The sequence below is a fragment of the Plutella xylostella genome, chromosome 24, assembly GCF_932276165.1.
Source record: "Plutella xylostella chromosome 24, ilPluXylo3.1, whole genome shotgun sequence".
Taxonomy (NCBI): Eukaryota; Metazoa; Arthropoda; class Insecta; order Lepidoptera; family Plutellidae; genus Plutella; species Plutella xylostella.
In genome coordinates, this window is record NC_064004.1 from 5,696,917 (window position 1) to 5,709,060 (window position 12,144).

General features: G+C 42.2%; 5 protein-coding genes across 5 annotated transcripts; all 5 read right to left on the bottom strand.

Moving 5' to 3' along the window:
• Window positions 1-701: 701 nt before the first annotated feature.
• Window positions 702-1,234, bottom strand: LOC119690737 (histone H2B). Its single transcript, XM_038106472.2, has one exon. The coding sequence runs from the start codon at window positions 1,159-1,161 to the stop codon at window positions 787-789; it is 375 nt and encodes a 124-aa protein (XP_037962400.1). The 5' UTR covers window positions 1,162-1,234; the 3' UTR covers window positions 702-786.
• A 944-nt stretch (window positions 1,235-2,178) lies between these two features.
• On the bottom strand, window positions 2,179-2,749 carry LOC125490538 (histone H2A). Its single transcript, XM_048630037.1, has one exon. The coding sequence runs from the start codon at window positions 2,646-2,648 to the stop codon at window positions 2,274-2,276; it is 375 nt and encodes a 124-aa protein (XP_048485994.1). The 5' UTR covers window positions 2,649-2,749; the 3' UTR covers window positions 2,179-2,273.
• A 692-nt stretch (window positions 2,750-3,441) lies between these two features.
• On the bottom strand, window positions 3,442-4,600 carry LOC125490523 (histone H1B-like). The gene has a single exon (XM_048630018.1). The coding sequence runs from the start codon at window positions 4,515-4,517 to the stop codon at window positions 3,825-3,827; it is 693 nt and encodes a 230-aa protein (XP_048485975.1). The 5' UTR covers window positions 4,518-4,600; the 3' UTR covers window positions 3,442-3,824.
• A 1,452-nt stretch (window positions 4,601-6,052) lies between these two features.
• LOC105397484 (histone H4) lies at window positions 6,053-6,538 on the bottom strand. Its single transcript, XM_011569509.2, has one exon. The coding sequence runs from the start codon at window positions 6,458-6,460 to the stop codon at window positions 6,149-6,151; it is 312 nt and encodes a 103-aa protein (XP_011567811.1). The 5' UTR covers window positions 6,461-6,538; the 3' UTR covers window positions 6,053-6,148.
• A 3,471-nt stretch (window positions 6,539-10,009) lies between these two features.
• Window positions 10,010-10,542, bottom strand: LOC125490533 (histone H2B). The gene has a single exon (XM_048630029.1). The coding sequence runs from the start codon at window positions 10,467-10,469 to the stop codon at window positions 10,095-10,097; it is 375 nt and encodes a 124-aa protein (XP_048485986.1). The 5' UTR covers window positions 10,470-10,542; the 3' UTR covers window positions 10,010-10,094.
• Between the last annotated feature and the right edge of the window lie 1,602 nt (window positions 10,543-12,144).

Genomic DNA, 12,144 nt, shown 5'->3' on the forward strand with positions numbered 1-12,144 from the left:
TAATCCTAGTAAGTAAGTAAAGTACTTAATTACCTAAATAATAAGAGATTCCAGAACGCAAACTAGACGAATTCATTGTAAGTAAGAGTACTTACTTAAGTATTTAATTTTGTATAAGTACTTAGGTAGGTAAGTACTTACTTATATGTCAAACCAAATGTAAGTTGTCACATCAATAATAATAATAATATAATGCCATGGTATTTTGCCGAAAATGTACTTATTTAAAAAGCCACAAGTATGTAGAGTAGAATAAACAACATTATCGATTATGTATGTAGGTAGGTACTTGCTTACTTAGATTAAGTAAGTATAATACAGTGCACTGAAATGAGTAGGCACGCATTCTTTCACATTTTAATTTTATTTAACTAAACGTCCGTTTTTGTTTCTTCCTTTCCAGGGTCACTCATACAAATCCATCCGTCGTCGTCGTGTGCAGTGAACACGTCGTCGCAGCTCCTCCGTCCGTGTATGTACCTAGTACCTACATAGATAAGTACTTACATTATGCCTAATATTTCACATTAATACGTTACCTAAGTGTAGCGAGTACCTACCACAGTGTGTGTAAACACAAGTAAGTAAGTGTAACCATCAATATACATATTATATATTGACATCATCTTATATTATGATATATAAGTAAGTAATCGTTTTTGTATGTAAGTATTGAAACAATCGTAAATCATCAGAAAATATTTGTGGCCCTGAAAAGGGCCGTTTGTTTCGGTGGTAGGCACAACATAGTGGCACCGTACACCGCTATGTTTGGGGGCACACACCTCACTTGGACGAGGTGTACTTGGTGACCGCCTTGGTACCTTCACTGACGGCGTGCTTGGCGAGCTCACCGGGCAGCAGGAGCCTCACGGAGGTCTGCACCTCCCTGGAGGTGATCGTCGAACGCTTGTTGTAGTGGGCGAGACGAGACGCTTCCGCGGCGATACGCTCGAAGATGTCGTTCACGAACGAGTTCATGATTGACATGGCCTTCGAGGAGATACCGGTGTCGGGGTGGACCTGCTTCAACACCTTGTAGATGTAGATGGCGTAGCTCTCCTTCCTCTTGTGCTTCTTCTTTTTCTTGTCCGACTTGGAGATGTTCTTCTGGGCTTTGCCGGACTTCTTGGCGGCCTTGCCGCTAGTCTTGGGTGGCATGGTGGCTTCAAACTGGATTCAAAACCGGAGATGCGAACGTTGCGAGTGTTTAGCTCGTAATACCTGAAACCGGGCCGACGGTCGGATTTTATTACGAGCGCGCGGCGAGGGGCGCTCGTTATGAGTCAGACGCGTCATTCGACCAATCGCGTTGCGGCATTCTGTATACAGCGAGCGACGCGGCGGCGGCGGCGGCGGCGGCGGTGACGGCAGAATCGATGCACGCGTTCATTTTCGTTATAATATTTTTACGTTTATGGTATAATTCCCCAGATGAAAATAGCAGTAATATACTTACTTATTACTTAATTATTAAGTATAACAACCGATACGATGTTAATCTATACTTATTACATATATTAGGTATGTACTTAATAGATATATTAGGTATTATTATTATGTTTAATGATGAACGCAATTACTTACCATAAAATTAAAAAAAAAAACTCTCCTACTTATTTTTAGTCTCCTGGTAGGTATATAAGTAGGTACTTAAGTATATTATTTTTACAATTATGATTTAAGTAAGTAAACTGTACCTAAGTAATATAATATATTTTTATGACTTTGAAAATCGCGCTACATAACTTAAACTACCCATCTATAACATTGAAACATGAATACTTAGTTCATAAATCATTATTTTACCAGGATACCATACATAAGTAGGTATGTAGGAGGTTAGATCTACTACTAACAGTATTAAAATAATATATGCAAGTAAGTACTTAAGTTAGTATCTAATTAGGTAGGTACTTAGTAATGAAATTATTTCTTATTACATCATATAATCGTAGTAACACGAATAAGTTACGTGTAAGCTTACTTACTCATTTTCATTTAAGTAATTATCGTAAGTTCATTAGACATTCAGGTACCTAGGTAGTAGTATATTATTGAATTGTCTGTCTAGCTAGCTAGCTAGCTAAATATAAATGCCTACATAGTCCTAATATAATGTTATGTATCGTTCGTGTAAAGTCTTGTTGAAACAGTGTTTAATAATCATGAATAATATTGTGGCCCTGAAAAGGGCCGTTTTGCCGCTGACGTGTGCATGTGAAAGCTCACGAGCAGCGGAGTGTGGCGTGTCCGATGAACGACGACTCGATTTAAGCCTTCTTCTCGGTCTTCTTGGGCAGAAGCACGGCCTGGATGTTAGGCAGCACACCACCCTGGGCGATGGTCACGCCGGAGAGCAGCTTGTTCAGCTCCTCGTCGTTGCGGATGGCCAGCTGCAAGTGTCTCGGGATGATTCTGGTCTTCTTGTTGTCACGGGCGGCGTTACCGGCCAACTCGAGAACTTCAGCGGCCAGGTACTCCATGACGGCCGCCAGGTAAACGGGCGCACCGGCACCGACACGCTCGGCGTAGTTACCCTTGCGCAGCAGCCTGTGGATACGACCGACGGGGAACTGGAGTCCAGCACGGTTTGAACGGGACTTTGCCTTTCCCTTAACCTTGCCTCCCTTGCCGCGGCCAGACATGGTTGTTGGTTTGTTTCTTGATAGAGCGAGACAGAAGATGGAGCGCGCGCCGACGTGTGCAGCGAGCGAATTCACGAGTTGAAATGTATCTTACTCAACCGGCGACCCTCTATATATATATCAACGGGTGGTGTCGTGTACGGTGATACAAGCGTCGAGTAGTCACAAATCGCTCGTGTACTAACTTTTGTTAGCTTGTGTGCTTTTTTTTTTTTTAATTTTATATGTCTACTATTACTTATAATGGGTACTAACAAGGTTATTTTGATATTAAGTACGATATATACAATACTGAATATAAAATAACAATTCGACATATTCTGTATCTCAGGTGTATTGTATGGTAGGTACTTATACGGTATAGGTACTTACTTACCTTACATGTACCTAATTTGTATTTTACATACTATACATGAAACGCTCCGCTCCGCTCCGCTGCGCTCCGCTTTAGTTTTTAACGAACATGTGCACCTAACCGCTCCTCCTCGCTTTGCTCGTCGTCGCACCTACCTCTAGGTTTCGATCCCAGGGATTTTTAAGTTATTTTCATTTTCAATATACCTACGTAGGTAGGTACCTAATAGTGTTCCGTCGCTAGAGGGAATTTTAGTTACTTAGGTATGTATGTGCGTATAATATTTTTGTAAGCATGATGTATGTCACCTTACATATTATTTGTATTTAGGTACTTATATGAAACGCTCCGCTCCGATTTTTAATTCGTTTTCAATAGTATAGAGTAGTCAGGCAGGTGAGGCCTATGTACTTACAACATTAGTTTCATACAAGTAGGTAGGTACTTATCCTAATTTAATATATTTTGTACCTAGTACCTACCTGCGTCGTGGCGTAGGTAAGTACACAATCGTCGTAGTAAAGTACAATAGAGAACAATTTGGTTTTCTCGAATTGTTTGTTAGCCCTGAAAAGGGCTTTTTGTTGTGCGGTATTAGCGCACTCACCGACCGTGGCTCGTGTGTTCGTCGTCCGAGTGTAGTCAGTCGCCCATTGTGTGCGTGTGCGTGCGTATCGAGTAGATGATACAACAGCGCAACAACAACACCACCAACGGTGCCGACGACATACGGTGCGAACACGATGGCGCACGTTCGATGGCTTCGTGTAGTCACTGCGGCGGCGGCGGCGGCAAGCAACACAACAAAAACCGTCGTCGGCTTACTTCTTGCCGGCGGCGGAGGACTTCTTAGCTGCGGGCTTCGCCTTGGGAGCGGCAGCCTTCTTCGGTTTGGGCGCCTTCGGCTTCTTAGTCGGCGGCTTGGCGGTCTTCTTTGCCTTGGGTGCGGCGCTTTTAGCCTTTGAGGGTGTGGCGATTTTCGCCTTCGCGGCGGGCTTCTTTTTAGCGGCGGCGGCTTTCTTGTCCTTGGTGGCAGCCGCAGACTTGGGCTTAGACGGTGAAGCGGAGGCGGACTTCTTCTTGGCGGCGGCGGAGGACGCAGCGACGGCCTTCTTGGCGGGCTTCTTAGCGGCGGCAGCCTTCTTGGCCGGTTTGGCGGCGCCTGCTGGCTTCTTGGCTGCGGAAGTTTTCGATTCGAGCTTGAACGAACCGGACGCACCCTTGCCCTTGGTCTGGATCAGCGCGCCGGACTCGACGGCGCTCTTCAGGTACTTTCTGATGAAAGGCGCGAGCTTTTCAGCGTCGACCTTGTAAGACGCGGCGATGTACTTCTTAATCGCCTGCAGAGACGAGCCGCTGCGCTCCTTCAGGTCCTTGATGGCCTTGTTGACCATCTCGGAGGTCTTCGGGTGCGTGGGCTTCGCTTTCGGCTTCTTGGCTGCTGCGGATGCCTTCGGCTTCTTCGCGGGGGTGGTGGGCGCGGGCGCGTCGGATGCAACAGCGGTGTCAGCCATTTCGATTGAGTTGATTGAGGTTGAGGTAACACGTAAGTAACAAGTAAGGAGTGTAGTTCGTAAAACGACCGTACGATGTCGCCACTAGCAAAATTTCGAGACACGTATTTCGAGCATTGCCGCACAGACAGACCGCGTGCCTCGAGACGTTTTCCGAGTTGATGTGTTCCAAGTTTTCACTAACCATGGTCGAATGATGATGATTTTTTTAAATAAAAAACAATGTCAGTGTACTGTTTTTATACGATATATGTGTAGTGTATACGTTTGTCGGGCGGGCGGGCTAATGGTTGGACGCTTGCGTACGGCGGGTTGGCGCGTGCGGCGCGTTAAATGTGGAGACGGCGTTGAGGAGCTCGTACGTGGTCTGATTTGTGGGCGTTTATCTCGGCGTGTGTCGACGGTGGCGGTGAGGCGGACGTCCACGGTGAAGGCGAAGAGAAGGCGCTCCCAGCGGGTGGCGGCTGCGGGCGCGGCAAGCGGGTGCGGATGGACTTTTGACGTGTCGAAGATGAACGGTCGTAGGACACACCGGTGTCTCGGCGGCATCACATGAAGGCAGTCATCAGCCGGTGCTGTGAGATGGCTGGCTGGTGACTGGTGGCCGATGGTCGTGCAGTGTGCACGTGCAGATGATGGTCAAACGCATCATCGCACTCACTTGTGCGTACCTAAGTAAAGGACTTACAGACAGACAGACAGACACACACAAGTAGGTAGAGAGAACGAGAGCGAGTAGGTAGGTGTACTACTTGACTGCATAGGTCATTTGGTACCGTAAGTATGATAGATTATGACCTAGGTACATACATAATATGCGCCTAAATACTAAATACATAGGTACACAAGAGTATTCGGTAGGTAGGTACTTACTTAAGTATATAAAACTGCAAACGCAGAATACGAACACCGTGTAAGTACGACTAACAATGTTCGTGTTCATTCACGAGTCGAGGTAAGTATTTATGTATGTCGTCCCATGTCAAGAAAAACATGAATACTTAAAAAAAAGTAAGTACAAATACATTAATGTGTGATAAAAAGTTTCATCTGTAAGTACCTACCTACTTACTTACTTAAATATAATTAGGTAGTAGTAGGTTACTAAGCAGATGAACGTGGTAAAACGAACGTGTGGTTGCATTGCACCGTAAAGGTAAGTACCTATTATACCTACCTACCACGTCTTTTGGGAGGTATTTAGGTAAACTAAAATATTATAAGTACTTATTAGTCGTCTCTTGAGGACTAATAGCGTAGGTACCTACTTAAGTACCTACCCATAAATCTATATACATACATATATTCTTTTATAAGCTTCGCACGCTTTTTCTGACCAATATTTTTCATAGGTACCTATATAAGTAAGAATAAGTGGGTAGGTACTTTTGCTGCCAGTGTGTAAATGTAAATACGCAAGCATAATGTACCTAGGTGTATGATGATGCATATAAATAATAATATAATTATTGTCAGTATAGGTATTATGAATCGTTGTTGCCAGTTTGAAGAAACTATACGTAAAACAAGAACAATTTGCGGCCCTGAAAAGGGCCTTTTTGTTGGTTACACGGTATCCTCGTAGCCGTATCGGCTGCGGAACACGATGTGCGCGGTGCGGTGCGAGCGACTTAACCGCCGAAACCGTACAGGGTGCGTCCCTGACGTTTCAGCGCGTAGACGACGTCCATGGCGGTGACGGTCTTCCTCTTGGCGTGCTCGGTGTACGTGACGGCGTCACGGATCACGTTCTCTAGGAACACCTTCAGCACACCACGAGTCTCCTCGTAGATCAGACCGGAGATACGTTTGACACCGCCTCGGCGTGCCAGACGACGGATGGCCGGCTTTGTGATACCCTGGATGTTATCACGAAGAACCTTCCTGTGTCGCTTCGCTCCTCCTTTTCCCAATCCCTTTCCTCCCTTTCCACGGCCGGTCATCTTGAACTTGCTGTTGCTGCTTTCTCTTGATCAAACTGCGTGCGCACGACGGAGCCGGAGCGTTGTCTAAAAATTCAGGCCCACCGCGCGATATATATATCGTCGGCGGACGAGAAGCGGGAAAGCGAAGGGGCGCGGGGCCGCAGACAGAGACGAAGCGATGCGATGCGCGAGATAGAGCGGGTCAGAATGAGTATAGTGTCGTACACGATTTTGTACTCTTATTAATTTCAATATTAAGTTATTACCTATATTGTCTGAATATTTAAATATTTATGTTTATTATATATATAAATACATTATTACGACATCGAGACGAGACGAGATTTAGGTACTTACCTAGTTAGTTAAGTAAGTAAGTAAGTTTTATTCATGGTAAGGAGGTACCTAAGTATGTATGTAGGTACCTATTACAATTACAATTCTAGTAAGTAAATATGTACCTATGTATGTAAATGTATGTATGTACCTATGCAAAACAAATAAGTAAGTACCTACTTAAATACAATCATTCAACAAGCAGACACAAATTACAGAAATTTATACTAACCTACCTAGGTAGGTAGGTACTTAAAACTTTTGCCACCATAACGTAGAGTATAATATATAGGTACTTACCTATTTACTTACGCAACATTTTATTTTTATACATATGTACCTACTTATGTATTACCTAAGTACTTATATTTTATTTTTTACTGACTTACTTCAGGGAGGGAGCACCAATCTTAAACACACACACACTTGTTACCTAGGTTAGGTACCTATTTACCTACCACTAACTTTTTCTCATGAACAATGATTCACAATAATTTGAATTGTCAATATCAAAATTTAAAATAAGTACCTACCTACCTACTTAGTAAAAATAAAATACTTCAGTTATTACTTAATAATACGTACCTACAACATTTTTAGTGATTTTTGAGTAAATTAGATAGACCTAGTTGTATTATTAGTAGGTCTAGGTAGGTATTTACCTAGGTGCATACATTGTAATAAATACGCTTCCGCCGCCGCCATCTTGCGGCGCCATTGTCTGTTGCTAGCGAGTGTTGAAAAGAACAAAAATACGTAATTATTTAATTATCGTGAAATGTGAATTGTGTTTTGGTAGAAAGTAGTGAAAAAAACTTAGTGGTGGGTGACTGTGACAAGTGTGTGTGTTTTACATTGGAGTAATTGTACCGCTCCTACAGGATTTGCCAACAACACGTTTGTAAGTAACATTATTATAATTTAATATGTAAGTAAGTACTTAACTACCTACCTATCTATGTAGATTAGAATAGATGTGGTACCTACATAGTTTTTTGATTTTTAAATGTGAAAACAGTGCTCAGTTAATCAAAATAAGTTTGTAATCTGCTTGAATCATGCATGTGGCGCCCTCCATTGTTCACAAAAGAAACTATGTAGTACTTACTTAGTGATTGGTTTTCTTGTTAGGCTATTATGTGTGTTATTTATTTATGTATAGGTAAACTGTACCTACTTATACGAAAGTAAGTACGTACCTACCTAGGTACTAGTACTGCATAAAAAAGGTGTAAGAAATGTATTTAGTTAATTACTTATGTAAGTACCTACTTAGATACGAAGATAAAAGTACTCAAGTAAGAGTAAGTAATCGTCTTCGTCTTAGTTTAAAGAAACAATGCGTATAATAATGAATGTTTTGTGGCCCTGAAAAGGGCCGTTTTGTTACAGCGAACGAGGTGCGCGTAATGCACGATGCAGCCACCGCTTAAGCACGTTCACCGCGGATACGGCGAGCGAGCTGGATGTCTTTCGGCATGATGGTGACACGCTTCGCGTGGATGGCGCACAGGTTAGTGTCTTCGAAAAGACCGACGAGGTACGCCTCGCTGGCCTCCTGGAGGGCCATAACGGCGGAGCTCTGGAAACGCAGGTCAGTCTTGAAGTCTTGCGCGATCTCACGCACGAGACGCTGGAACGGCAGCTTGCGGATCAGAAGCTCAGTGCTCTTCTGGTAACGACGGATCTCACGAAGAGCGACGGTACCGGGCCTGTAACGATGGGGCTTCTTCACACCTCCGGTGGCGGGCGCACTCTTACGAGCAGCCTTAGTTGCGAGCTGCTTGCGGGGCGCTTTGCCTCCGGTGGACTTGCGGGCAGTCTGCTTGGTACGGGCCATTGTTGTATCGTAGCGTAGCGACGGGCGCGCGCGATGAACAGAAGGGGACGAATAAAAACCATCGCGTTTCGTGCAGCTATATTTATAGTAGCGGTACGGTCTCCGCGGCGGGGTAAGGCGAAGTCGAGGCGCGCGGGGCGAGGGGTACCGCTCCGCTCGGCTCATACGTACGGGCTAATAATTTATCCTTACGTTATTGAGTATGTAAGTACTTAGTAAGTATCTATTTCATCCTTCTCATGCATAAGTAGGTAAGTGTATAGGTACCTACTTAGGTATATAATTAAAAAAAAAAAAAATACCTAAGTATGTAAATAATATAAATAATAAGTACTTAATATATATAATGAACACCTTATTAAAAGCATATATCACAAGAATACTTATACTTAAATGTTATTATGTAGGTAGGTACATAGTTAAGTATTTAGGTATGTTCTAAAATTTAATGTTTTCAACATAAGTAAGTAGGTAGGTACCTACCTAGTCACTCCCAACGACAAGACGTGAGTAAGTACTTACTTATGTTTAAATGGACTGTAAATAACACATCTAGGTAGGTAGGTAGGTAAGTAAGCAAGCAAGCAAGCAAGTATGTATGTACCTACCTAGTATAATCATAATGACTGGGAAACATACCTACTTATATAATAATTATAAGTACCTACTTATTTATAGGTACGAAAACAATAATCCTAGTAAGTAAGTAAAGTACTTAATTACCTAAATAATAAGAGATTCCAGAACGCAAACTAGACGAATTCATTGTAAGTAAGAGTACTTACTTAAGTATTTAATTTTGTATAAGTACTTAGGTAGGTAAGTACTTACTTATATGTCAAACCAAATGTAAGTTGTCACATCAATAATAATAATAATATAATGCCATGGTATTTTGCCGAAAATGTACTTATTTAAAAAGCCACAAGTATGTAGAGTAGAATAAACAACATTATCGATTATGTATGTAGGTAGGTACTTGCTTACTTAGATTAAGTAAGTATAATACAGTGCACTGAAATGAGTAGGCACGCATTCTTTCACATTTTAATTTTATTTAACTAAACGTCCGTTTTTGTTTCTTCCTTTCCAGGGTCACTCATACAAATCCATCCGTCGTCGTCGTGTGCAGTGAACACGTCGTCGCAGCTCCTCCGTCCGTGTATGTACCTAGTACCTACATAGATAAGTACTTACATTATGCCTAATATTTCACATTAATACGTTACCTAAGTGTAGCGAGTACCTACCACAGTGTGTGTAAACACAAGTAAGTAAGTGTAACCATCAATATACATATTATATATTGACATCATCTTATATTATGATATATAAGTAAGTAATCGTTTTTGTATGTAAGTATTGAAACAATCGTAAATCATCAGAAAATATTTGTGGCCCTGAAAAGGGCCGTTTGTTTCGGTGGTAGGCACAACATAGTGGCACCGTACACCGCTATGTTTGGGGGCACACACCTCACTTGGACGAGGTGTACTTGGTGACCGCCTTGGTACCTTCACTGACGGCGTGCTTGGCGAGCTCACCGGGCAGCAGGAGCCTCACGGAGGTCTGCACCTCCCTGGAGGTGATCGTCGAACGCTTGTTGTAGTGGGCGAGACGAGACGCTTCCGCGGCGATACGCTCGAAGATGTCGTTCACGAACGAGTTCATGATTGACATGGCCTTCGAGGAGATACCGGTGTCGGGGTGGACCTGCTTCAACACCTTGTAGATGTAGATGGCGTAGCTCTCCTTCCTCTTGTGCTTCTTCTTTTTCTTGTCCGACTTGGAGATGTTCTTCTGGGCTTTGCCGGACTTCTTGGCGGCCTTGCCGCTAGTCTTGGGTGGCATGGTGGCTTCAAACTGGATTCAAAACCGGAGATGCGAACGTTGCGAGTGTTTAGCTCGTAATACCTGAAACCGGGCCGACGGTCGGATTTTATTACGAGCGCGCGGCGAGGGGCGCTCGTTATGAGTCAGACGCGTCATTCGACCAATCGCGTTGCGGCATTCTGTATACAGCGAGCGACGCGGCGGCGGCGGCGGCGGCGGCGGTGACGGCAGAATCGATGCACGCGTTCATTTTCGTTATAATATTTTTACGTTTATGGTATAATTCCCCAGATGAAAATAGCAGTAATATACTTACTTATTACTTAATTATTAAGTATAACAACCGATACGATGTTAATCTATACTTATTACATATATTAGGTATGTACTTAATAGATATATTAGGTATTATTATTATGTTTAATGATGAACGCAATTACTTACCATAAAATTAAAAAAAAAAACTCTCCTACTTATTTTTAGTCTCCTGGTAGGTATATAAGTAGGTACTTAAGTATATTATTTTTACAATTATGATTTAAGTAAGTAAACTGTACCTAAGTAATATAATATATTTTTATGACTTTGAAAATCGCGCTACATAACTTAAACTACCCATCTATAACATTGAAACATGAATACTTAGTTCATAAATCATTATTTTACCAGGATACCATACATAAGTAGGTATGTAGGAGGTTAGATCTACTACTAACAGTATTAAAATAATATATGCAAGTAAGTACTTAAGTTAGTACCTAATTAGGTAGGTACTTAGTAATGAAATTATTTCTTATTACATCATATAATCGTAGTAACACGAATAAGTTACGTGTAAGCTTACTTACTCATTTTCATTTAAGTAATTATCGTAAGTTCATTAGACATTCAGGTACCTAGGTAGTAGTATATTATTGAATTTAGGAGTGAGCGTTCCAAAGACGCACCGTTTCAAAATACCGTTTCACTGCCTGGAACGGATGCACCGTTTTCCGATTCCGGTAAAAGAAGTCTCGTCATTAAACCCGTGCCAAGTAAGAGACGGTGCGCCATGAGACGGCGCGACGTGAGACGGCTGGCACTGGCGACGCGACGCGCGACGGTAACGTTAAAGCACTAAACAGTCTAACACTACAATATGGTTCAGACGACGACATTGGCACTTGTTCGCAATCATAGAAAATAAATATGAACTTTATCTTGTATCAATAAAGATGGAAATTGCATGAAACAATAACCAGTGCCGGAAGACCGGTGTAACGCATCATTCAAATATAAACTTTATCTCTATAAAGATAAAGACGGATATTGAATTGCAAAAATCTGGCACTGGTTTGATAACAAGACGACGACACTGGACTGTTCACGTTCACGAGATAATGCCCTACATTTCGTATCCTAATATGAACTTTATGCTCATAACATTAAAATCAAACTTCATTTTCAAGACGAAGTACCTTTCGGCCTTTCGAAAATATTCATATCATCATATGAATTTGACCTTTATCTTAATCACAATAAAGATGTTAATGCCATGTTATTAAACAACCCGCCTCGTGTCTCATCTCGCGTCGCGTGTAGGGTTACCATTCGTCCAGATTTATTCGGATTCCTAGATTTTTTTACTATGGATTTTTTGGCTTAAATATCAAACAAGTCTAAAAATTTTGTCGTCTTCTCATTCATCTAAAAA

Excerpts from the sequence above, each read along its gene's own strand:
- LOC119690737 (XM_038106472.2), bottom strand. The coding sequence starts at position 1,161 with ATGCCACCCAAGACTAGCGGCAAGGCCGCCAAGAAGTCCGGCAAAGCC.
- LOC125490538 (XM_048630037.1), bottom strand. The coding sequence starts at position 2,648 with ATGTCTGGCCGCGGCAAGGGAGGCAAGGTTAAGGGAAAGGCAAAGTCC.
- LOC125490523 (XM_048630018.1), bottom strand. The coding sequence starts at position 4,517 with ATGGCTGACACCGCTGTTGCATCCGACGCGCCCGCGCCCACCACCCCC.
- LOC105397484 (XM_011569509.2), bottom strand. The coding sequence starts at position 6,460 with ATGACCGGCCGTGGAAAGGGAGGAAAGGGATTGGGAAAAGGAGGAGCG.
- LOC125490533 (XM_048630029.1), bottom strand. The coding sequence starts at position 10,469 with ATGCCACCCAAGACTAGCGGCAAGGCCGCCAAGAAGTCCGGCAAAGCC.